The following is a 23,991-nucleotide window of genomic DNA, read 5'->3' as shown; positions in this document are numbered from 1 at the left end:
ATATAGATTGGCAAGTCTCTTTCATCTTCTATCTTTGATCGATTTTCATGACGGTATATGATATTACATGTCGAACAATCTGATTGGTCATCGGATGAGAAAATGGCGGTAAAATAAATATAATTCCTCTGTATCCCAATCTTGAGAACGTCTACTCTTTGTTCGTCAATTTTTGTCGGCGTGTTTCGTTTTAGGAAGGCGTTAATTGATCCAGAAATATCGAGAAATAATTTTCGAAAGCGCGTTTAATATCCTGCATCAAAAGCATCAACATGGTAGGTTTTAATATAGAAAAACATTTTTTTAATTATATCATTAATTGTATCTATAAACGTTTTCCTGACGCACGCTAACCTATTCCTCATATAAAGCGGTATTTCATCGTTATTCTTCATTAATTTACTTTTATCTAATATATATATATATATTATGATTTCGCCATGAAAAATAAATTTCGATAAATAAACGAATCAATTACACTCGTAGATGTTTCTGCATAAATCATCTGTTCCATTGTCGGCTCTTCAAAGACTCTGCGATCCGATTTTATAACCTTATAAGGATATAAAAACTCGTGGAATTGAAGGTGTCAAAAGAATCGAAAAACAACTACCTTAAATAAATAAAAAAAACTTATTTTGGCTCTATTCGATTCTGCTTGATAATTAAAAAATCGACCTTAGGGACTAGTAGATCTTCAACTATATTTCGATTTTCATTTATTTGTCATCAAGACATCGCCGAGACTTCAGTTCGGTCTTGCTATCTCGTGTAATTACGTAAAAAGTATCGCGAACGTCAAAAATGGGAAAATACGCGAGGGTATTTTTTTATACAATTATTTAATTATTTAATAAATAAAAATTAATATTTAAAAAATAAATAATATAATAAATTATAATAATGTAATAAATGATAAATAGTTAATAGTATATATAATATTAAAAATATTTTATAAATAATTTATTATATTTCTATCAATATATAAAATTCTCTCTCGTTAATTTTTGTGTATTAATTTTTTACAGCAACCTCAAATAATTCTGTTGAAAGAGGGCACTGACGCGACCCAAGGGAAGCAACAAGTGATATCCAATATAAATGCATGTCAAATTGTTGTGGACGCTGTTAGGACTACCTTGGGTCCTCGTGGCATGGATAAACTTATAGTCGATCAAAATGGAAAGAGCACAATTTCAAACGACGGCGCTACTATCTTAAAGTTGTTGGATATTATTCATCCAGCTGCGAAGACTCTAGTGGATATCGCAAAGTCACAAGATGCAGAAGTAAGAATTATTAAGAATTATCCAAATATATTAACATTGTTTCATCCTCTGAAGAGAGTTTAATGATGCATTTTTCTTAAACCTTTGTCTAGTAATAATGCGTAATATAAAAGTAACATTATTACGTGTATAAAAATTCAAAGGATATTAAAATTTAGAATCTAAGACTGGCAATATCTTAAAGATAAGATAATTGTCTCGATCGTATTCAAACATTACATTATTGCTTGTAATATTGATGCAAAGCAAGAGATAGATGGAAAATTGCTTCACCGAATAATCCTCTGTTTAACAGGTGGGAGACGGCACGACTAGCGTCGTTTTATTAGCAGGAGAATTTCTGAAGCAAATAAAACCGTTTATAGAGGAGGGCGTACACTCGCGTATAATTATTAAGGCTCTCCGTCGCGCGCTTCAGATAGCCGTGGAAAAGGTTAATGAACTAAGCGTAAAAATAGATAAAAGCGATATAAGTAAACAGATTGAACTTCTGGAAGAATGCGCGGCCACGTCTATGAGCTCAAAATTGATACATCAACAGAAGAAACATTTTAGCCAGTTAGTCGTCAAAGCTGTCATGATGCTGGACGATTTGCTTCCCCTCAACATGATTGGTATTAAAAAGGTATGTGTGCATATGTGTATGTAATTATACTACTTTAAATTTTTACATAATTTTTCAATGCTCTTCACATGGATAATGTAATAATAATAATAATATAAATTTAATAATACAACTCTTAGGTATCTGGAGGTGCGCTAGAAGATTCGGAACTGATCCAAGGGGTGGCTTTCAAAAAGACCTTCTCGTATGCCGGATTCGAAATGCAACCGAAGAAATATCAGCAATGCAAGATCACGTTGCTGAACATCGAATTGGAATTGAAGGCTGAACGGGATAACGCGGAAGTTCGCGTGGATAACGTGGCGGAATATCAGCGAATCGTCGACGCGGAATGGCAGATTCTTTACGATAAGCTCGATCAGATTCACAAGAGCGGCGCGAAAGTTGTGTTGTCGATGCTACCAATTGGCGACGTTGCGACACAATATTTCGCCGACAGAGACATGTTCTGCGCCGGTAGAGTACCCGATGAAGATCTTAAGAGAACGATGAAGGCATGCGGTGGAGCCATTTTAACGACGGTGCATGGCATCAAGGACTCCGATCTTGGAACTTGCCACACCTTTGAGGAGAAGCAAATTGGTGGCGAAAGGTAATTCATACATAATAAAAATATATTTTAAAAATACATAATAAGAGAAAAATTCGAGATAATTAAATTAAGTTTTACAAGTGTAAGAATTTGGTTTTTAACATTACTACAATTATTATAAGTGTTAAATGTAACGACTGTATAATTGTATCCGCTAGGTTCAACATCTTTTATGAGTGTTCGCGAGCGAAAACGTGTACATTTATACTGCGTGGAGGCGCGGATCAATTCCTGGAAGAAACGGAGAGATCTCTTCACGACGCGATCATGGTTGTTAGACGCATGGTGAAGAACGATGCTGTGGTAGGCGGGGGCGGCGCCATCGAGATGGAACTTTCCAAGACCCTGCGCGATTATTCTCGCACAATCGCCGGAAAGGAGCAGCTCTTAATAGGAGCGATAGCGAGAGCTCTCGAAATTATTCCGAGGTTGGCATATTCGACACGAGTATTATATATATAGAGTGTCCAAAAAATGTTGAACTCTTTTAATTATACGTAGAATATGCATTTTCGAAAAAAAAAATGTTCTAGATAAAAATTGTAGGATTCAAGAAGGTCTATTTACTAGGTTTATCAGTTTGATCTTGAATGACGCCATCAAGATCAAAATAGGGTCACCTTGAATTTTTTAAATGGAATTATCCTTTTTATACTTTAATTTGATATAATCTTAAATATTTTATAAACTATTCACTTTTTGACCATCCTTATAACATTTTATGCTAAATATTACGAGGAATTAATTTATGTAAATAATAGAATGGTTCCATTTAAAAAATTCAAGGTGATCTTGCCCTAATCTTAGTGGCATTCATCAAACCGATAACCCCAATAAATAGACCTTTTTAAACTCCACAACTTTTGTCTGAAATATTTTTTTTTAATGCGTAGTTTTAAGTTAAATTTAGTAAAATTAAGGCTCTTGGGTTCTCGCCGCGGCCATGTTAGATTGTGACGTCAGAAGCGAGAAAGCACACGCTGAAAATTCTTAGATGCCATTTTTAAATGAAAAGATATTTCGATGAAACACTATTTCAGATGGCTTTAGCAGACTTTGTCATGCGCAATATGACTGGACGGACTGGGCCTCATATTACAGTCATTTTACAGCTGTTGATTGATTATAAAGGGAAAAGGATAGTTTTCGAGGTATTTTAAGAGTGTGTTAAAGCTATCTGAAGTGCTGTTTCATCGAAAGATCTTTTTATTTCGAAATGGCATCTAAGAATTTTTAGCGTGTGTTTTCTCACCTCTGACGTCACAATTCCAACATGATCGGCGAGCAGCCAGGAACCTTAAGGGGTTTCAATACTTTTTGTACATCCTATATTTATACAAATTGCAAATTATATTATAGAACAATGAATATGTTGGGTTACAGGCAACTCTGCGATAACGCCGGATTCGATGCAACGAATATCTTGAATAAATTACGACAAAAACATCATAAAGGCTTGCAGTGGTATGGCGTCGATATCAATACGGAGGATATTGCGGATAACATGCAGTGTTGCGTCTGGGAGCCTGCAATAGTGAAGATCAATGCGTTGACAGCCGCCACGGAGGCTGCGTGCCTTATTTTGTCCGTCGACGAAACCATCAAGAACCCCAAGAGCAGTCAGGACGCCCCGCCAATGGGACGCGGCATGGGCAGACCGATGTAATCTAATCTGTCACGCAACGCATTTGATTTTTCATAAGAATGATATAAGATAACAATTAAATAAGAGAATAGCTTACAAACGTGAGCTCTGTATTGCGTCTTACAGCCTTGTCTCTCACAGTCTCTTTTGTATATGCTGCTATTTATAATGAATTGCATTAACAGATTTCTTTTGTTTAAAATAAAAGTATTGTTCTTTAAGATATGCAAAAGTATATATCTATAAGAGAATATTACATATATACAGTATAATGCCTTCATCTCTTGTTATACATTACATTTTTCAATATTTTTTTGTCGACATTTCAATACTATTTTCAACGAATCATTAAACTCTAGAGTGTGTTTATCTAGTTGACAAATTATAATTATACGATTATGATATCCGATATCAAACGATAAATCTCGATCTTTCCCCCTCATTTTGACAGCAATTCGCAATTACTTCAAGTTTTATTGAAAATTATTATAAATGTCTAGCTAGAATTTAATAGAATTTTATATATATATATATATATATATATATATACACATAGGGTGTCCCATTTTAACTTTTGTCTGAAACATTTTTCGAGCTCGAGTACAGTGTTTACACGACGTCCGATAGATGGCGCTCGTGATGGTCTTCTGGTTCGCTATCTCGTTCGGCCTCCTCGTTGTCGTTTCGCGATTCGCAGAATCAGTTCAGTTCTGCCGGCGACAGGTGGACACAAGTGGTGGTGACAATTGAGCGCGATTTATACAGTAACAGGGGATGTAAATACAACATCCCCCATCCTCCCTCTCTCTCTATCTTTCTCGAGACATGCCGCTTCGAGGATTACGATAACATGGCATCGTTCGACGAGTCGTTAAACGATCAGATCAAGCCGCGTTTCGCATATGCCGCCGACAAGCTTGAATGGGTCCCGTTGTCCCTGACACTGGTGGAATATCCACAAGGTAGTAGCAGGTTGATTCGTATTTCTCTTCAGGGTATACATATTTCCGCGAAAGTTGTCTAAGAAAAAAAAAATTTCGACGCTCCACCTCGCTTTCGTCGAGGAAGGATCCCTGAATTTTTATTGATGTAATAACGATGATTACAATACACATATATGTCTTTCTGTGCCACGTTGTTTTGCCGCTTCACATATATATGTGTGTAAATACACACCTACTGTTCTGCTCTCACATGGACAATTATCAATGCTGGTCAAGCTGTTGCTAATAATAATCATATATTCAAATCAAATTTATACCAAAATTTGTTACAAGAAATCTATTTTTTTCTAAATTACATATATTTTTTAAATTTTGATAGAACTTGTTTTTGTATTTTCTACAAAAAATATACAGAGAATGAAAAAAATTAGAAAAAAATATACAGAGAATAATATGTTGTTCCAGTGTAATAATATGTACATTTTTTTTTTTTAGGGGATCTCTTTGGAAAGGCATTAGCTGTAATAAGTTTAATGCCCTTTGCCATTATAGCTGGTTTTATCACATTAATACTATTTAGGAGAGATTTACATACTGTAAGTGAAAGATGAAGTTGGAGAATAATTTTATATAAACTATCTTCTTATGTACATACCTGTAAATACAATTTCTTTTATACAATTTGCAAATTTTAAATTTGATTTTTTTTTTTGTTACAGATTGTATTTTTTAGCGGAATTATTATCAATGATTGTATAAATTTTATATTGAAACACACGATTCGCGAGGCAAGGCCGATGAAAAGAGATGGCCTGTATGTCGAATACGGTATGCCATCTACTCATGCACAATTTATGTGGTTCTTTGCTGCGTACGCAACACTTTTTATATATTTTAGGTAAACAAGTTATACATTTAAATTAGATATATACGCGTCTCATTATATTTTCACATTAATATCTAAGCTATTAAATATTTAGCTGCCTATATCTTTCATTCATTCCACTGCTAACTCGTGGAATTCCCTCATATATTTCAGATTAAATTACAACTGTACAATAGTCGAGAGGTTTTGGCGGACAATAGTAGCGGTAGGGTGCATTATCACAGCCATATTGGTAACTTACAGCAGAGTATATCTAGTGTATCACTCAAACACTCAAGTATTCTTTGGTGCGTTAATTGGACTTATGTTGGGAACAGCATGGTTTATAATTGTGCATACGGTTTTAACGCCGTTCTTTCCCATAGTGGTTTCGTGGTTAGTAATGATTGCGTAATAATAATAATAATAATAATACAAGGGTTGCTCAGAAAATATTGCCTCAAATTTTTTTTCTCAATAATATTTATTCTACAGGTTCAAAATTTTAAGAAAAAATAATATACTTAATAGAAACATCCATGTATATTGTGAGTGAATTTCAAACCTGCTGAATAAATACTTCCTGGGAGAAAAAATATAGGGTAGTACTTTTTAAGCTCCTGGGTCCTCACCACGGTCATGTTAGATTGTGACGTCAGAGGCGAGAAAGCACACGTTGAAAATTCTTAGATGCCATTTTTAAATGAAAAGATATTTCGATGAAACACTACTTTAAATGACTTTAGTACACTTTTAAAATATCTTGAAGAAACTAATCTTTTCCCTTGACAGTCAATTCAACAACCTTAAAATGATTGTGATCTCAGACTTTGTCATGCGGAATGACTGCGCATGTGCAAAAACTAGACGGACTAAGCCTCATATTACAATCCTTTTACAACTATTAATTGATTATAAAGGGAAAAGGATAGTTTTCGAGGTATTTTAAGAGTGTGCTAAAGTCTCATCTGAAGTTCTGTTTCATCGAAATACCTTTTTATTTCGAAATGGCTAAAAATTTTTAGTGTGTGTTTTCTCGCCTCTGACGTCACATTCCAACATGGTCGGGCGAGGAGCCAGAAGTCTTAAGCAGTAATAATAATAATAATAATAATAATAATAATAATAATGAGAATTGCTTAGAAAATACCATCTTACTTTTTCTCAAAAGGTATTTATTCTTCATATGATGATGATGATGATGATAATAATAATAATAATAGCGATAATATCGTTTATTTGATATAATACTGTTTGTTCTTTTTCAGGCGAATATCGGAGTACCTGCTGTTGCGCGACACGACCTTAATTCCTAATGTCTTGTGGTTTGAGTACACAAGTATTCGCACGGAAGCCCGGGCGCGTGCGCGAAAGCTATCGGCAATTGGCAGATCGCACTGATAAATAGCGGAATAATGGATAGTAAATGCCTTGATAACATGAGCAACTTGAAAGAATGTTCCTTTAATTGAACTTCGTTCAAGGAAACTTTGTTCAAGGAAACTTCGTTTGAAGTTTAAAAATTAGTTGGAAAAAACGCTTGTGGAATATTCGAACTGATGCTCGAGTCTCTGTTATCAGAAAATGAAATCATCGTTATCATTATCATCCAGCATTATCGTTACATTATGATAATTAATAATTACTAGTATTAACATAAGCATTTTTATCGAAAGAAACGGTCGAAAATGTGGCGGACTGTTGCTGCAAGATCATTGCCGTATATAAGAAGGAAACGACAGTTATTTAGTGTGATAGCTACATTAAAAGACAATTGTGCAAATGTTACCAAGATTCTTGGTCTGAGGTTGGCTTGTTTATACAATCTAAGTTTAAGTATGGTTATTTCGAACGAGTTTACGTTCTCTTTAGGTTTCTTTTCGCTATCGAATATCGTTTAACAATACGTTTCGTACAGATTTCTAAAGGGATATACATCCCGCACCATGTACTAGATCTCTCTGTGTGTTCCAAATACTTAATTAAATTAAAATCAAAAATTTAACGAGGAATGCACGAGTGTATAATTAATTCAATTGAATCAGGATTAAAAATTGAAAACAAACGATTATTAATCAACAGTGAGTAGCTGCGACATGAGAAGAATCGAGTTCTTGACAATATGTCTGGTTTACTCAGAATACATCAGAAAAGATATAGCGCAAAACTTTATTGGCAGATTTATAAATTTTTTCGTTAAGTAATATTTTGCGGAAACTTCTTCCAATGTTAGCCAAAATCTCGGTTCCAAATGTTCATCCAGTACATGTTTATATACATTGTACGAAATATTTATTTTCCAAGAAACAGTGAGAGTAAGATTATAATACAGTGCGTTTGCATTATGTGCATTGTACGTATCCTAAGTGTTGGTACAAATTCTTCCTTGTTTATCGTTGATTCTCATTCGCACATTTAAATGTTACACATACACACACACTGCCTGACAATTAAATATTATACCAATATCTAAATGTGTTACATCAGTCTTTTTTATAATTATACGCGTGTTTGCCGAATCTCGATTTTGAACAAAGATGTGCGAATCAAAGTTCATCAACATCAATTGTCAATTTGATAAAAACAGTAGTATATATAAAATGTCACATGATTATTTCTTTTTACGAAAAAGGCGAGAGAAAGAGATCGCATTTTGTTAAAAAAAATTTAATAAAATAAGCACCGAACAGTTGCTGCAAAAACCGTCTTACCAAAACCTTTATGTACAGGATGAGTTATTTCATTTTATAATCTAGAATAAAGAGATTCTATAAGATGCTGATATTTTATAATTTACTTACAATCACATCATTTTTATCAAATCCAAAACGTTATATATTTATCATATAATTTGTTATGGCCTGAATCATGAATTATATATATATAATGTCGTGCGTAGGAAAATTTATAGAGTAAAATTGGGATGAAAAATCCCCCCCCCCCCCTCCGTGACTTTATAATTTATTAAGGCTCCTGGCTCCTTTCCGACCATGTCGAAATCGTGACGTCAGAGGCGAGAAAACACGCTAAAATTTCTTAGATGCCATTTCAAAATAAAAACATATTTCGATGAAACAGCACTTCAGATGGCTTTAGCACACTCTTAAAAACCCCCGAAAACTATCCTTTCCCCTTTATAATCAATCAACAGCTGTAAAATGTAATATTATGAAGCCCAGTCCGTCTGGTCTTTGCACATGCGCAGTCATTCCGCATGTCAAAGTCTGATATCTCGATCATTTTACAGATGTTGATTGATTATAAAGGGAAAAGGATAGTTTTCGGGGGTTTTTAAGAGTGTGCTAAAGCCATCTGAAGTGCTGTTTAATCGAAATATCTTTTCATTAAAAAATGGCATCTAAGAATTTTCAGCGTGTGCTTTCTCGCCTCTGACGTCACAATCCAATATGGCCGCGGTGAGCACCCAGGAGCCTTAATATTGGGGACTATATAATTGATTAATATTCTTATAGAATGTAGGATAAAGATAGAATGACGCTTATTGTGTCGACTTGTGTTGCTAAATGAAAAGCACCCATCATCTTCGATGCAGACAGACAACTTTAAAAGAAGATGAAGTAAAATAAATGTGTTCCAAAGCTACTTAAGCTGCTCAATAAATATAAAAAAAAAACATTTTTCTCCCTCTTTTTTTTAATATTATTGATGTAGTAAATAATATAATTTTTATAATGGCTTGAATCATGAATAATTACTACAACTTTGCCATAATGTGCGTAGAAAAATAAAATTTGTCATCGGGGAAAAAAACATTTTTGCTCTTTCTCTCTTTTTTTTAAATATTGATGTAGAAAATAAAAAAATAACGATCCAAGGCGCGTTTACGCATGCGTTTACAATATGTCGCCACTCTGCGGAGACACGCGGTATTAATGATCGATAGAAGATAAAATAGTATGTGTATATACGTAAAAATATATATATATATATTATATATATAAAGGACAGAGCGTGAAGAGGAAGAGTTGGGTGTATAATATCGGAGAACACAATTCTCTCGATCGTGTGTGAAATCTAATCGCTGAAGAAATGGATTTTAACGTGAAGAAATTGGTGAAGGATGCGGGAGCCGCCCTTAGCAGAGTCGTCCAGGTGGGAAGAGCGACTTCCTTCCCTTCTCCGACGAGGCGAATATTCATTTCCGACAGAATGCGAAAAACCGTATACACACGCTCGAAGTCTAATGTCTTCTGTCATCGAGAATGACATTCCGATGCTCCGAAAGTCGGGCACGTTTTGCGTGTCATTGGATGAATTTTTCGCCTTCTTCCGTCTCTCTTTATTATCGTTGAATTTTATTCGTCACTGAGATCGTAAAATTCTAAATTTGCCCGCGGGATCCAATCTCGTCCCGTTTAACCTAAATATCCAATAAGTAAAGACAAAAGAAACAGAAGTGTAAAAAAAAAAAAAATAACTAATTAGTTGACGGCACATTAAATACTCTCATTTAAAAAAATATATAAAATACTTATAATAATCAAAGAACAAAGAAATCACACACGAGGTCATTTATACCTAAGTAAAGACAAAAGAATTGAAGAATTGTCAAAAAACCTAAAAACTATCCTCAAAAAATATCAAAAATGAAAAATTTCAATAGTAACAATCATTGATTGAATCGATCAATTTCTAATGTTGCGCTCTATATCTATGAAATCTTCATTCATGAGATTCATATAAATTTAATATAAATTGTCATATATATATATTTATTTCTGTACTTCTGTCTCATTGTCAGTTAACTGAGGAAACACTGGGAACTTCGGAAAAGACAGAGCTGGATGCACATTTGGAACATTTAGCCGAGAGAGCAAACGCCACCAAGACATGGACAGAGAAGATACTGCGGAATATGGAAGCTGTGCTTACTCCAAATCCTGGTACCAAATGTGTTTTTTTAACTTGAATTTATATATTATAATCGTAAACTATATTATAATATATCCAACTCAACTTTTATAGAAACTTCTGTATAGAAGCACATTAACTTGACAATATGTTGCAGGCAATAGAATTGAAGATTTTTTCTTTGAAAAAATTGATAAGAAAAGACCTAATCGCTTGAGCAATTTGGAATATGTGGGCACTGATATGATAGAGGCTGGGAACGATTTTGGCCCAGGAATAGCTTATGGTTAGTATGAAAAATAAATTCTTTAACTTATATATAGTATAAAGTATATAGAACTTTATATAATAATATCAATTTAATCATATTTTAGGTAGTGCATTAATAAAAGTTGGCCAATGTCAACAGAAATTAGGACAGATCGAAAGAGATTTTATAGGAACTGCTGCCAACTGTTACATACAACCTCTGAGAAAATTCTTAGAGGGAGAAATGAAGACTGTTAGCAAAGAGATGGCGATATTGGAAACTAAAAGGTAAAATATTCGCTTATTCTTTTTTATTAAAAATCTTATACTAATATTAAACGCCTGTTACAGGCTGGATTTGGATGCGTGTAAAAATAGAGTAAGGAAAGCAAGGAGTATGCTTGGTCAACAGAGTGTAAGTATCGTTAATCATTAATTTCACTTAAAAAGTGTGTTCTATACGTTTACAATGTGTTTTGTCCTTCATACTGCTGCAATTGATAGGAGTCTGGCGTATCACCCGAAGTGTTGCTCGATCAGGTATATTAATGCGATCGATAGTTTTGATTGCTTTTTTTTAGGGATCCATATGTTTAATATAGTCGTGATAAAAAAAATTTATAACTATTTGTATGATCATACACTACGTTTTACACAGATATGCTTTTAGTAGTTTATATTCTTATAACGTTTTTGCATGCTAACGTTTTTGTATGCAATATCGAGCACATTTTTTAATGTAATATACAGGACAAACTTCTAGGGCGTATTATAAAGAAAAAAGTTATATATCCGTAGCCAAAAGTTTGTCCAAATACTTCGTAAACATTTTGTATTTATGTATCTAAATTACGGAATGGCATATTAAATATTCCTTTGTCTCATCTATGTGAACGTAGGATAGATGAAGCAAAAGGAGCAATTAAGGCTCCTGCAGGCCTATTCTGTAACTTTTTAATGCTTGCGTTATAATTATAACGCATGATTTACTAGGTTTTGACCAATGAAATTATAAATTTTCTAGTAAATCTTATAATTATAACGCATGCTTTAAAAAATTACAGAATAGGCCTGCTGGATCCTCGTCGCGGTTAGATTGTGTTAGATTGTGACGTCAGAGGCGAGAAAACACTAAAAATTCTTAGATGCCATTTTTAAATAAAAAGATATTTCGATGAAACATTACTTTAGATGACTCTTTTTGCGAAAACTATTCTTTTCCCTTTATAATCAATCAACAGCTGTAAAATGACTGTAATATGAGGCCCAGTTCGTTATTCCGCATGACAAAGTCTGATATCACGATCATTTTATGGTTGTTGATTGATTGTCAAGGGAAAAAGATAGTTTTCGAGGTATTTTAAGAGTGTTAAAGCCTGAAGTCCTGTTTCATCGAAATATTTTTTTATTTCGAAATAATATCTAAGAATTTTCAACGTGTTTTCTCGCCTCGACGTCACAATTACAACATGGTCAGCGAGGAGCCAGGAGTCTTCCCAGTGAGAAATGATGGTCGAATTGACGTCGATTCGACCAATCATTTCTCGCTGGGTTAAGGCTTCTGGTACCTTGCCGACCATGTCGGAATCGTGACGTCAGAGCCGAGAAAACACGCTAAAAATTTTTAGATGCCATTTCTAAATAAAAACATATTTGCATAAAATAACACTTAAGATCTCTTTAATACACTTCTAAAAAACACCGAAAACTATCCTTTTCCCTTTATAATCAATCAACAGCTGTAAAATGTAATATTACGACCCCAGTCCGTCTGGTCTTTGCACATGCGCAGTCATTCCGCATGTCAAAGTCTGATATCTCGATCATTTTACGGTTGTTGATTGACTGTCAAAAGAAAAGAATAGTTTTCGGCGTTTTTTAGAAGTGTATTAAAGAGATCTTACATGTTATTTTATGCAAATATGTTTTTATTTAGAAATGGCATCTAAAACATCTCAACGTGTTATTTCTCGCTTCTGACGTCACGATTCCAATATGGCCGCGGTGAGCACCCAGGAGCCTTAATAACAAATTATTAAGTTGCGAAGCGAATTATCTCCCTTCACAGAATACACTTTGCAGCTGCGATCTCATTTTAGTTGTCATACTTAATAACGAATGAAAATGAAATAACAGCAAAAAAAATGGAGAAAATAATATATACATATACATATATCTACTCAATTCTCAGGCAGAGAGGGAGCTGAGGTTAGCGCAGTCGGAATTCGATCGACAAGCAGAGATCGTGAAACTGTTGTTGGAAGGTATCTCCAGCTCGCAGGCCGGACATCTGCGATGTTTGCACGAATTTGTGGAGGCCCAAAGCCGTCATTACGCGCAGTGTCACGCAGTCATGCAGGATCTGCAGCGCGAGCTCGCCGGGTAAGCCGTATTCATACACGCTTTTCGTTTCTTGTTATTTTTTTCTTGAAAAAAAAAAACGTTCTCTTTTTCTATCTATTTCACGTATCATCATTGTCCTCGCACAATTATGTGTGTTATCGCGACATTTCTTGTGTACAGCTATCCCACTTTATGGTGATCCGAGTGAGTAATGTTTGACAAACCTTGAATGACCTTGAATAACTGTTTTTAGATGTCGAGCTCCGCTTCTTCTCAGTAGAGCAATCGCGGGAATAGATTTGGACCGATATACTATATTATTAAAAATAAAATTTCACTAAATTTTTTATTACATATAAATCTCTTTTTCGCTGCTACAGAAGACCCAGCGAATTTTGGTTTGCCGAACATTACCGGTCGCAGCCGATTTCAACAAGTTAACTTTGATCTTTAAATTATTACGGACAACGAAAGATGTTTAAAGACAGCTTAACTTTGGTGAAAAGCCAGCTTGTTCAATCAAATTATTATTACCAGATCTAATGCCGACACACAGTTTAATCGCTTATCAGCCTACTCTCTACTCTTTCCCGAGTTTTGTAAGAATGTAGTGTATAATAGATTCTCTTGTATTTTTGTTATACCTATAATTACACTAGTTTATAGCCAAAAATTATTTTAAACCAGACAAAGTGCTTTTTATAGATTTTTGGGTACTGAAAACGATGCCACAAACTAAATTTCACTAGCACTAGAACAGATTTCCCAAATAATTGAGATTTAATGTGTAAAAAATGGCTTTTTTCCGATATTTGAAATTTTTTTTTGAAAAAGATTATCTGGAAAGTCTGATCAAATATCATGAATATATTATTCATCTCCTATAAAATGTATTTTTTTTATTTTGATACCTTACTTTTTAGTTATGTTAAACTTAATTATTTCGAAAACCTGACGTGCTAGTAAAAATTGCTTGGAATATCGTTTTCAGCATCTGAAAAGCTATAAGAAACACCTTGTCTGGTTTAACGCTCCTGGCTCCTCACCGATCATGTTGGAATTGTGACGTCAGAGGCGAGAAAACATGCTAAAAATTCTTAGATGCCATTTCGAAATAAAAAGATATTTCGATGAAACAGCACTTCAGATGGCTTTAGCACATTCTTAAAATATCTCGAAAACTATCCTTTTTCCCTTTATAATCAATCAACAGCTGTAAAATGACTGTAATATGAGACCCAGTCCGTCTGGTCTTTGCACATGCGCAGTCATTCCGCATGACAAAGTTTGATATCACAATCATTTTACGGTTGTTGATTGACTGTCAAGGGAAAAGAATAGTTTTCAAAGTATTTTTAAAGTGTGCTAAAGCCATCTGAAGTACTGTTTCATCGAAATATCTTTTCATTTAAAAATGGATTCTAAGAATTTTCAGCGTGTGCTTTCTAGCCTCTGACGTCACAATCTAACATGGCCGCGGCAAGGACCCAGGAGCCTTAAAATAATTTAAAAAAAAATTTTTTTTGTAAATTAGTGTTATATTCCTAAGCTTCTCTAGCTTTCTCTAGCTTTCTCTAGCTTTCTCTAGCCTTCACATCCAATGTGTTCGAATGTTCTCTTTCTCTCGCTATCTATCCTTACTCTCTCTCTCTCTCTCTCTCTCTCTCTCTCTCTCTCTCTCTCTCTCTCTCTCTCTCTCTCTCTGCTTGCACGATTGGAATTGCAGGGCACGTCAACCGAGCCCTTTGCTGAGAGTCAACAGCGAGGAAGTGATCGAGCTAACTCCCTCGCCCACTCTCCCTGTAAACTCGTCTGTCTGCCCTCAAAATTCATCGTCTGTAACCACCGAATCTACCGCTTATGTTACCGCCACGTTCGACATTGATATTAGTAAAGTTTAATTTATCTATTCATTCCCTCATCGAGGGATCTCGTTGACGGATTGTTGTTACGCGAATTCTGCATCTATATAGCTTATTTAATTTAAACGGATTTATTATGATTGTTATGCACCATTTTCTCTCTTCTTCTAATAGCGATGTTTATTATTGAAAAGTTAATTAATCCACTTACGTTCTTGTATGTAAATTCAAACACGAGCTTAATCGTTGACTCAAACTTGAACATCGAACTAGACACACTATAATTTTGTATAATTGTATATGCAATTGTATATATTTAGACAAAATATTTCCTTGTGAACGATTTACGACGATCTTACAATCTTGTATTTTCTTCTTCTCTTCTTCTTTTTCTTCTTCTTCTTGATCTAATATCGTCCTTCGAGAGAGATTTTTTTTCTTTTTAGATCGCCGTAACTCGACCGAGAATGGTCATGATGGCATCAAAGAGAAAACTAATCCTCGGTACTGTAATAATGCCATGTAAACACAGTGACGTATAATTGTAGATAGATACATATCACGCTTTTTTTATTGTTGCGCGTACAAGATAATTGTTCAATCGGACTATATTTATATATACTGAGAGAGATTAAATTTCCATCTTTATCTGATATTTGACACTAGAAATGTGTAACAGTAATGCATGCAATAATATCCTGAGTAGACTTGAAAAACACACATGCTCGCAAGAACAGACTAATTTGTTGAGTATAAGAAATAACATAATATAAAATTCAAACCTCCTTAAAAAATTGCATGCATTGATTCGATCCGGCACAAAATCAAACGCTTATGATTATTTCGCTCACTGTCGAATAACAACTATGTAGAATTTGATGAAGAGTGTGCCTGTTTTTTTTTCTCTAAAAAGAAAAAAAGAAACGTTAATTCGTTTGGTTGTAAAATATAAACATTTAATGTGTATTCAGAGCTATAGATACAACTAGAGAGGTAAATAGAAAAAAAAATTTTTTCATAATTTTTTTATGATGAATTTATATTTTGGTTACTGCAAATTAATTTTTCATCATTTTTAACATTTTAAATGATAGATTTGAATTAATTATTATTATTTTAAATGTAGCTTACATTCCAATTGGCTATATGCAATTACTATTTTTAATTAGATAAATTCTCCAAAAACAAATCAAAATTGAACTTGAATAAATTGTATTTATTGTGGATAGAAAAATATATACATATAGTTTGTAATTTTTTAAAATGGATATTTTTAATAATATTTCAAATAATATTTTTTAATCGTAATTTTTCCATCTTTTGAATTCTCAAAATTCATTATAGAAGAAATCTGAAATTCCATACTCATTGGTCTCATCATCTAAACTAATTTCATTTGCTCTAGCTTCCAATACTGCTTAAATAAATTAAAAAATATATAAATTAAAAATATATAAACTTTATTATTTTATTATGTCAACAAAAAAGAAAAATATATTTAAAAAAAATAACGAAAAAACACAAAATGCTTTTTTTTCTAATAGAAAAACAAACTGTTCTTTTACATCTCTAGATACAATACATTTCTATAGCTCAGCATAAACTATCTTTGTGAATATGTCATAAAAAAATACATATCAATCACTTTGCGTTATGTATAATTGATGGTATCGAAGCAAAGTTTCTCACTCTATCGATTAAATCTCGATTAAAATGAAGCAAAAACTCGATTAAAATGATAGATTTGGGGTGTACGAGTATATATTCTCTTATCGAAACTCCTGTTTGAGTTCCCCTACATTTTTTCACTCATAAATACGAGTTTATTAAAGATAAATATCGCGTCGTATTCACTTACCATTTATCCTACCCAGCCTATCTGGGGGTCCCTATTATACCACCCCACCAGCCACTACCAATGCACTATCTGAGAACGATCAGGATCGAGCGAGAGTATTGTGCAATTACGACGCGAGGGATCCTAGCGAGCTGAGCGTTGTGCAGGACGAGGTAACGAAATTTGTGATTTAGAGGTGGCATGTGTTGTTTAGGATGATTCACATGTAGAATGATTCACACCGAGTGTGACGAACTTTGACAGATTATCTGTGAAAAGTTTCCGCAAACGTGTGCACCATCGCATCAACGAATCACCAAAGAATCGAAATATTGGAAGATTTGGAAGATAAAACTCCGATAAATATGCACATTAGGGAACTCATTTCCAATAACTTTGACCTTGAAAACATATGTCAAAGTCATGGTGATCCTGAGTAACATCCAAGAGGTTTTAACCATCGCTTTTTGTTTATTAAAAAGTTATTAACAATTAAGGTTCCTGACTCCTCACCGACCATGTTGGAATTGTGACGTCAGAGGCGAGAAAACACATGCTAAAAATTTTTAGATGTCATTTTGAAATAAAAAGGTATTTCGATGAAACAGAACTTCAGATTTAGCACACTCTTAAAATACCTCGAAAACTATCCTTTTCCGTTTATAATCAATCAGCAACTGTAAAATGACTGTAATATGAAGCCCAGTTCGTCTGGTCTTTACACGTTGCACATGCGCAGTCGTTCCGCATGACAAAGTTTGGTATCACGATCATTCTAAGGTTGTTGATTGACTGTTAAGGGAAAAGAATAATTTTTTCGAGATATTTTAAAAGTGTGCTAAAGCCATCCGAAGTAGTGATTCATCGAAATATCTTTTCATTTAAAAATGGCATCTAAAAATTTTCAGCGTGTGCTTTCTCGCCTCTGACGTAACAATCTAACATGGTCGCGGCGAGGACCCAGGAGCCTTAAATTGTACCATAAGAATAAGTAATTAAAAATAGGATTGAAAATCAAGGAGCATATTTTTTGAGCATTTATTGAGCATTATAAAATTGAATTGTAAATAAATAATGTTTGCATATTCTCTTGTTTTGATTCCTCAAAGTCACTTTGTAGCATGTGATTTTAGTTGATAGCAGCAAAATTTTAAAATTATTAGGTCAGTAATTATAGAACTTAATATGTTCTAAAATATGAAAATAAGATCTATGTTCATTGACATTTTTTTTACTCAAAATGACCCCCCCAATCTTAAAGTTTGTTACACTCGGTCTGAATCACCCTGTGTGTAAACAAAAAAGGCATGAAAATTTGTAGTCGAATTATATAAGTTACGATATTGTAAGATTTTACTTAGTATTATATAAAGTTCTGTTTTTTTATCAAGTTTCCTTTGTATAAATCGTATATTTTAGAAAATTTTCTTTTTCTTTTGTATCTCTTTTCCACGGGTTTATCCGTTTTAGTTTTAAGTCTTAAATCTTTTCGGGGTCTTATCGTCGATTTTCGATATACACTCGTCAACAAAATTAACGCATATGTATTTTAAGTCAAAATTTCGCATAATTTCAAATAAGCATAACTCCGCTAAATATGATCGGATTTGAAAAATTTTTTTTTCACTGTCAAGCTTGAAGTCTCTACTTTAAAAACCATTCGTCAGATTTTTAATTTATCCTCCCTCCCCGTACGCCACTGCTTCAAAAGTAAGGACGTGTTTTGTCTCTAAAAAATTGCGTACTTTGACGCACTCCACGGAGTGGAATAAATTTTTTTCGCAAATCTTATCATAACTATCGTAAAATGTGGACTTTTTACTACAAATTTAAAAAAAAAGCAAAGTTCGTACGATTTTTTTTCGCGGAGTTATTACATATGAAAGTTACCCATACATTTGTTCCATTTAATGACTCCAAACTCTCTCTGCTGTGTGTGTGTGTGTGTGTGTGTGTATGTGTGCGTGCGTGCGTGCGTATGGTTAGGAGAGGGAAATGTAGGAATGTTCTCATTCAAAATTGTGTGTTCCCGTCTCGTCTTCAGATTACTTCTTCTATACGTTCACGCATATTAATGCATACTCTAATTGTTGTTTAAAGAATTTGAGCCCAAATTTACACGCACGCACGCACGCGTGGGCGCATACACACACATACACACACACACTATGCGCCAAATCCAACCAGCAACCTTGTTGTGCGTGTCGGGTAATACTAATGCTGGCAGTAAATGGAAAAAATGTATGGGTAACTTTCATATGTAATAACTCCGCGAAAAAAAATCGTACGAACTTTGCTTTTTTTTAAAATTTGTAGTAAAACGTCCACATTTTACGATAGTTATGATAAGATTTGCGAAAAAAATTTATTTTACCCCGTGGAGTGCGTCAAAGTACGCAATTTTTTAGAGACAAAACACGTCCTTACTTTTGAAGCAGTGGCGTACGGGGAGGGAGGATAAATTAAAAATCTGACGAATGGTTTTTAAAGTAGAAACTTTAAGCTTCACAGTGAAAAAAAAATTTTTCAAATCCGATTATTTTTAGCGGAGTTATGCTTATTTGAAATTATGCGAAATTTTGACTTAAAATACATATGCGTTAATTTTGTTGACGAGTGTAGTTTCGAAAAGAATTCGGACCGGAACCGTAAAATCCGGAAACCAGAGACCCCGAAAAGATTTTTAAAAATGTTACATTTCTTGATACGTTAGGCTTAAGTATTTGTTATTTACTACTATAAGTTTTAAATCGAGATATGCTCGTATTTGTATAAATATTCAAAGAGCTCTCTGTTAATACTAACAATATTATTATACTTGAACATTTACGTAGCTGTATATATAATATATTGTTGTGATTTATAAAATATTACATATTCTGAATGTGATTGTACTAATGTTTCTTAAAAAAAATCACATTTATTATTATAATCTACACACGTTGTCAAAGAGAGAGAGAGAGAGAGAGAGAGAGAGAGAGAGAGAGAGAGAGAGAGAGAGAGAGAGAGAGAGAGAGAGAGAGAGACGAAAAAACTTAGCAAGAAATTTTAAAGATTATGATAATCGTGCAAATTAGTTTTAGAGCTCCTGGCTCCTTGCCGACCATGTCGAAATCGTGACGTCAGAGGCGAGAAAACACACGCTAAAATTTCTTAGATGCCATTTCGAAATAAAAAAATATTTCGATGAAACAGCACTTCAGATGGCTTTAACACACTCTTAAAAAACCCCGAAAACTATCCTTTCCCCTTTATAATCAATCAACAGCTGTAAAATGTAATATTATGAAGCCCAGTCCGTCTGGTCTTTGCACATGCGCAGTCATTCCGCATGTCAAAGTCTGATATCTCGATCATTTTACAGATGTTGATTGATTATAAAGGGAAAAGGATAGTTTTCGGGGGTTTTTAAGAGTGTGCTAAAGCCATCTGAAGTGCTGTTTAATCGAAATATCTTTTCATTAAAAAATGGCATCTAAGAATTTTCAGCGTGTGCTTTCTCGCCTCTGACGTCACAATCCAATATGGCCGCGGTGAGCACCCAGGAGCCTTAATGCAAAGACAATTAGAATTATTTCATCAAATGAACACGTACTATGTAATAGAAAAATAGAAAGTAAGCCTATATCTATAATGATGCAATATTAGTGACAAACGTATCGCGCGTTCTGCGAAAGTCAATAAATATTACACGCAATTTTTTGAAGAAAATAAAGAATATTTATCTGACAAATTGTAAAACGATCCGAAATATTGATTAATCGATTATCTTGATTTAAAAAAAGTTCATTTTTATCTCTATAAAATTACCAAATTACACACTCACACCCTAGTTATATATGAATTGTACTATTTATGCATGATAAATGTGTTGTATATTGTATTAATTTTTAAGATTTTTTGTTTGGATTTATATACGCATTAATTTTCTTATTCTTTTTTTAAATCAATGTATCAATGTTAGCGTTCATATATTACACTCCTTTCTATGCATCTATAGATTTGTAAGATAAGATAAATATAAAACATCTTGAATGTTGACCCTGAAAGGGCTAAAATCACAAATGTATTCATATATGTACGAGTTATTGTATATTTATTCGAGTTGTGCATGTATTATCAATAAATGTTTACTTTGTTAAGAGCAATTTATTCGTTGACTAAATATACATATATCGAAATTATTGTATCTATTGTACCTTCTGTATATTTATCTGAATGTTGACGCTATATATAGTTGTTTGTGTGTATTATAGTCGATACAATGTATTGATTGTGTATAAGGTATTATATCTTAATAAATATATCTTATTAGAGAGATATATATATATATATATATTTTAGGTAATCGGTATTTATGAAATTCCCGATGACGAAGATTATTTCATGGGAATTAGAGGGAATCAACGAGGAAAGGTGCCCAAAGTATACTTGGAGACGCTTATTATACGTCGTTGAGACACTTTAGAAATTATTCTACTACATCTATTGTCAATTGCATTTTTAGAACACATTACTCTTCCGCTTTTTCCAGCATGAAATTAGAATTAGCTTATATTTGGCTTGAAAAGCGGTTCGTTTTGTCAGGACCAAAAAATTAAAGATTTCAATTTAAATAAATTACTGTTTCAAGATTATACATATATGTACAAAATGTAATATATATATATATATATATATATATATATATATATATATGACACAAACGTTGATTCCCGGATCCATTCGCTTTGCGATTCGCTGCTTTTCCGTTCAATGTTAATAAATAATTATAAATCGAAAACATTTATTGTTTAAAAATTTATTGTTAATACGTACAATATATGTATAAGTTACTTCTTTTTCGACACACCGACCGTGCGTCCGCGACGACCGGTGGTCTTGGTGTGCTGACCACGTACACGAAGACCCCAGTAGTGACGCAGACCCCTATGAGCACGAATTTTCTTCATCCTCTCCAGGTCCTCGCGCAATTTAGAGTCCAAGTTGGCGCTCGTAAGCTACACACACAAACGAGATTTAGAAATATATCATTATTTAGCGCAATTGCGTATATCTGTAAATAATCTTGATCTCTCTTTGTTGCACTCATACCTGTTACTTAGAAAGTAAGAGATACTACGAAGCAATTCAAATGTACAGCAGTGCAGTTACTATTGCACAAGCTACCAACTGAATGTACAATCAATGTTTGTGCAGTCAGTCGTGAATTTGTGCGATATAAGATTTGTAAAATGTATTATAAAGAAAGATAAATGATTATTGGACAAAAACATGTGTATGCTATATCTTTATGCCCAATTGGATTCCACAGAGAGAGAAACATAGAAGTCATTAAAATTTAATTATACGACAAAAGTATTATTGCGCTATTAATGTACAATTTTATAATTTGATGATCAACATGAGAAGTTTTCTTTTCCCAAGATAAATAAATTCATACCTGCGAATATTTTCCATCAACAATATCCTTCTGCCTATTGAGGAACCAGTCCGGTATCTTGTACTGCCTAGGATTGGCCATAATAGTGACAATTTTTTCTACCTGAAAGCATTTTTAGAAAGCATTTTGAATATATAGATATGTTCTGTGATGTCAAAATAGACTTTTTTTTAATTGTAGAAAAATAAATCGACTTACCTCCTCCTCCGAGCATTCTCCTGCTCGCTTGTCCAAATCAATATCAGCCTTCTTCAACACGATGTTCGCATAACGTCGACCAACACCTTTGATCGCAGTCATAGCAAACATGACTTTTCTGTTACCGTCAATATTCGTGCCCATGACACGAAGAATATGTTGGAATTTCTCAGGAATCACGAGCGACTGTAAATAATTATAGTGTATTAGTATATTGACATGTGTATACTTATGAAGCTAATCTTTAAAACACGTGACGACTAAAAAATAATCGGAGAAAATAACAGTTCATCTCCAAATGTGAAAAATTTTTGTGTAAATTCGCGAAAAGTACATTCGGAAAAGTACATTTGAAATTGCAAAATTCATCCTTAGAGGTTATGAATTACAACTAGACATGTGTTTAATCTCGATATATGTAAAAATATTCTCGGAAGAAATCCAGGAATGATACGCTTATCATTTCGCTCAAATACTCAGCTACGTATCACGTAGGATTTCACTGAAAAAACTGGATTTTGTTTTAAGCTGAAACTCACCATCTTGGCTGGTTTATACTCGAAAGAAAGAAAGAAAAAAGATCGGAATGTACGGCACGGCGATAAAACCGGAAGAAGAAGACAGCCGTTTTGTGTTCATTGGTCTCAAAGATGGCGCACACGTTTGCTGCCCTGTGGCGACTCTATGGCAACTCTGTGAATTAAACTATAACAACTTCATATTTTATATTTATTTACTATATATTTCAAATTGTTATTATTTATTGTTATAAATTATCAAATTTTACTCAACACAATTGTATTAAAACACATATCATTCTTTTTAATATTCATTTGTTTATTTAATCTCTGACCGATAAACGTTATAAAAAACGTTATTATATATAAACAGTATTAAAAAGTATATATTTTAGTTATTTTCATCAAGTACATCCACAAAATCGCAATTATTTTACTGATATCGTGTCATTTGAAAATTAAATTATCCGCTGTTGGTAAAATGCATATCGTAAAATTTCGTTTCACTTAACTGAAGGTGTCGCAACTTTGACGTCAAGCGATGCCATATAAAGATTTACATCTATAATTTTGTCGCCAACATAAGTTTAATACACAAATGAGGAATTTATTATTCAATTTATTTCATTTACAAAAACATTTTGTATAATACAAACCGTTTTCCGAATGAAATATACAATAGATAGAACTAAAAGATTAATTTCTTTAT

At 33.5% G+C, this 23,991-nt stretch overlaps 4 protein-coding genes across 11 annotated transcripts; 3 read left to right on the top strand and 1 right to left on the bottom strand.

Moving 5' to 3' along the window:
* Nucleotides 1-157: 157 nt before the first annotated feature.
* On the top strand, nt 158-4,376 carry Cct7 (chaperonin containing TCP1 subunit 7). Its single transcript, XM_083035961.1, has 6 exons — nt 158-275; nt 1,029-1,289; nt 1,585-1,914; nt 2,034-2,506; nt 2,665-2,934; nt 3,890-4,376. The coding sequence occupies exons 1-6, from the start codon at nt 273-275 to the stop codon at nt 4,170-4,172; spliced, it is 1,620 nt and encodes a 539-aa protein (XP_082892087.1). The 5' UTR covers nt 158-272; the 3' UTR covers nt 4,173-4,376.
* A 435-nt stretch (nt 4,377-4,811) lies between these two features.
* On the top strand, nt 4,812-8,736 carry LOC145935114 (dolichyldiphosphatase 1). The gene is made up of 5 exons (XM_083036201.1): nt 4,812-5,113; nt 5,591-5,691; nt 5,815-5,993; nt 6,135-6,356; nt 7,229-8,736. The coding sequence occupies exons 1-5, from the start codon at nt 5,002-5,004 to the stop codon at nt 7,359-7,361; spliced, it is 747 nt and encodes a 248-aa protein (XP_082892327.1). The 5' UTR covers nt 4,812-5,001; the 3' UTR covers nt 7,362-8,736.
* A 1,176-nt stretch (nt 8,737-9,912) lies between these two features.
* Endob (SH3 domain containing GRB2 like, endophilin-B) lies at nt 9,913-22,396 on the top strand. Of its 8 annotated transcripts, none has more exons than XM_083035374.1 (9): nt 9,914-10,073; nt 10,723-10,864; nt 10,990-11,118; nt 11,207-11,369; nt 11,433-11,496; nt 11,586-11,621; nt 13,273-13,463; nt 17,161-17,296; nt 21,468-22,396. In XM_083035374.1, exons 1-9 carry the CDS (start codon nt 10,011-10,013, stop codon nt 21,579-21,581), a joined length of 1,038 nt encoding a protein of 345 aa, XP_082891500.1. In that variant the 5' UTR covers nt 9,914-10,010; the 3' UTR covers nt 21,582-22,396. The 8 variants fall into 8 exon arrangements, with proteins under 8 accessions (XP_082891502.1, XP_082891500.1, XP_082891505.1 ...); XM_083035379.1 differs by lacking the exon at nt 21,468-22,396 and adding an exon at nt 13,605-13,628; XM_083035376.1 differs by lacking the exon at nt 21,468-22,396 and having other exon boundaries at nt 9,913-10,073; nt 15,151-17,300.
* Rps18 (ribosomal protein S18) lies at nt 21,909-23,430 on the bottom strand. Its single transcript, XM_083035383.1, has 4 exons — nt 23,304-23,430; nt 22,765-22,950; nt 22,567-22,668; nt 21,909-22,123 (listed from the first exon to the last, which is right to left on the bottom strand). The coding sequence occupies exons 1-4, from the start codon at nt 23,304-23,306 to the stop codon at nt 21,956-21,958; spliced, it is 459 nt and encodes a 152-aa protein (XP_082891509.1). The 5' UTR covers nt 23,307-23,430; the 3' UTR covers nt 21,909-21,955.
* Nucleotides 23,431-23,991: the final 561 nt, after the last annotated feature.

This window comes from Prenolepis imparis, unplaced genomic scaffold (assembly GCF_030444845.1).
Source record: "Prenolepis imparis isolate NDT839.2.m4 unplaced genomic scaffold, iyPreImpa1.0 SCAF_4, whole genome shotgun sequence".
Classification (NCBI taxonomy): Eukaryota; Metazoa; Arthropoda; class Insecta; order Hymenoptera; family Formicidae; genus Prenolepis; species Prenolepis imparis.
The sequence above is the reverse complement of the archived record's forward strand: the minus strand, read 5'-3'. Positions and strand labels throughout refer to the sequence as shown.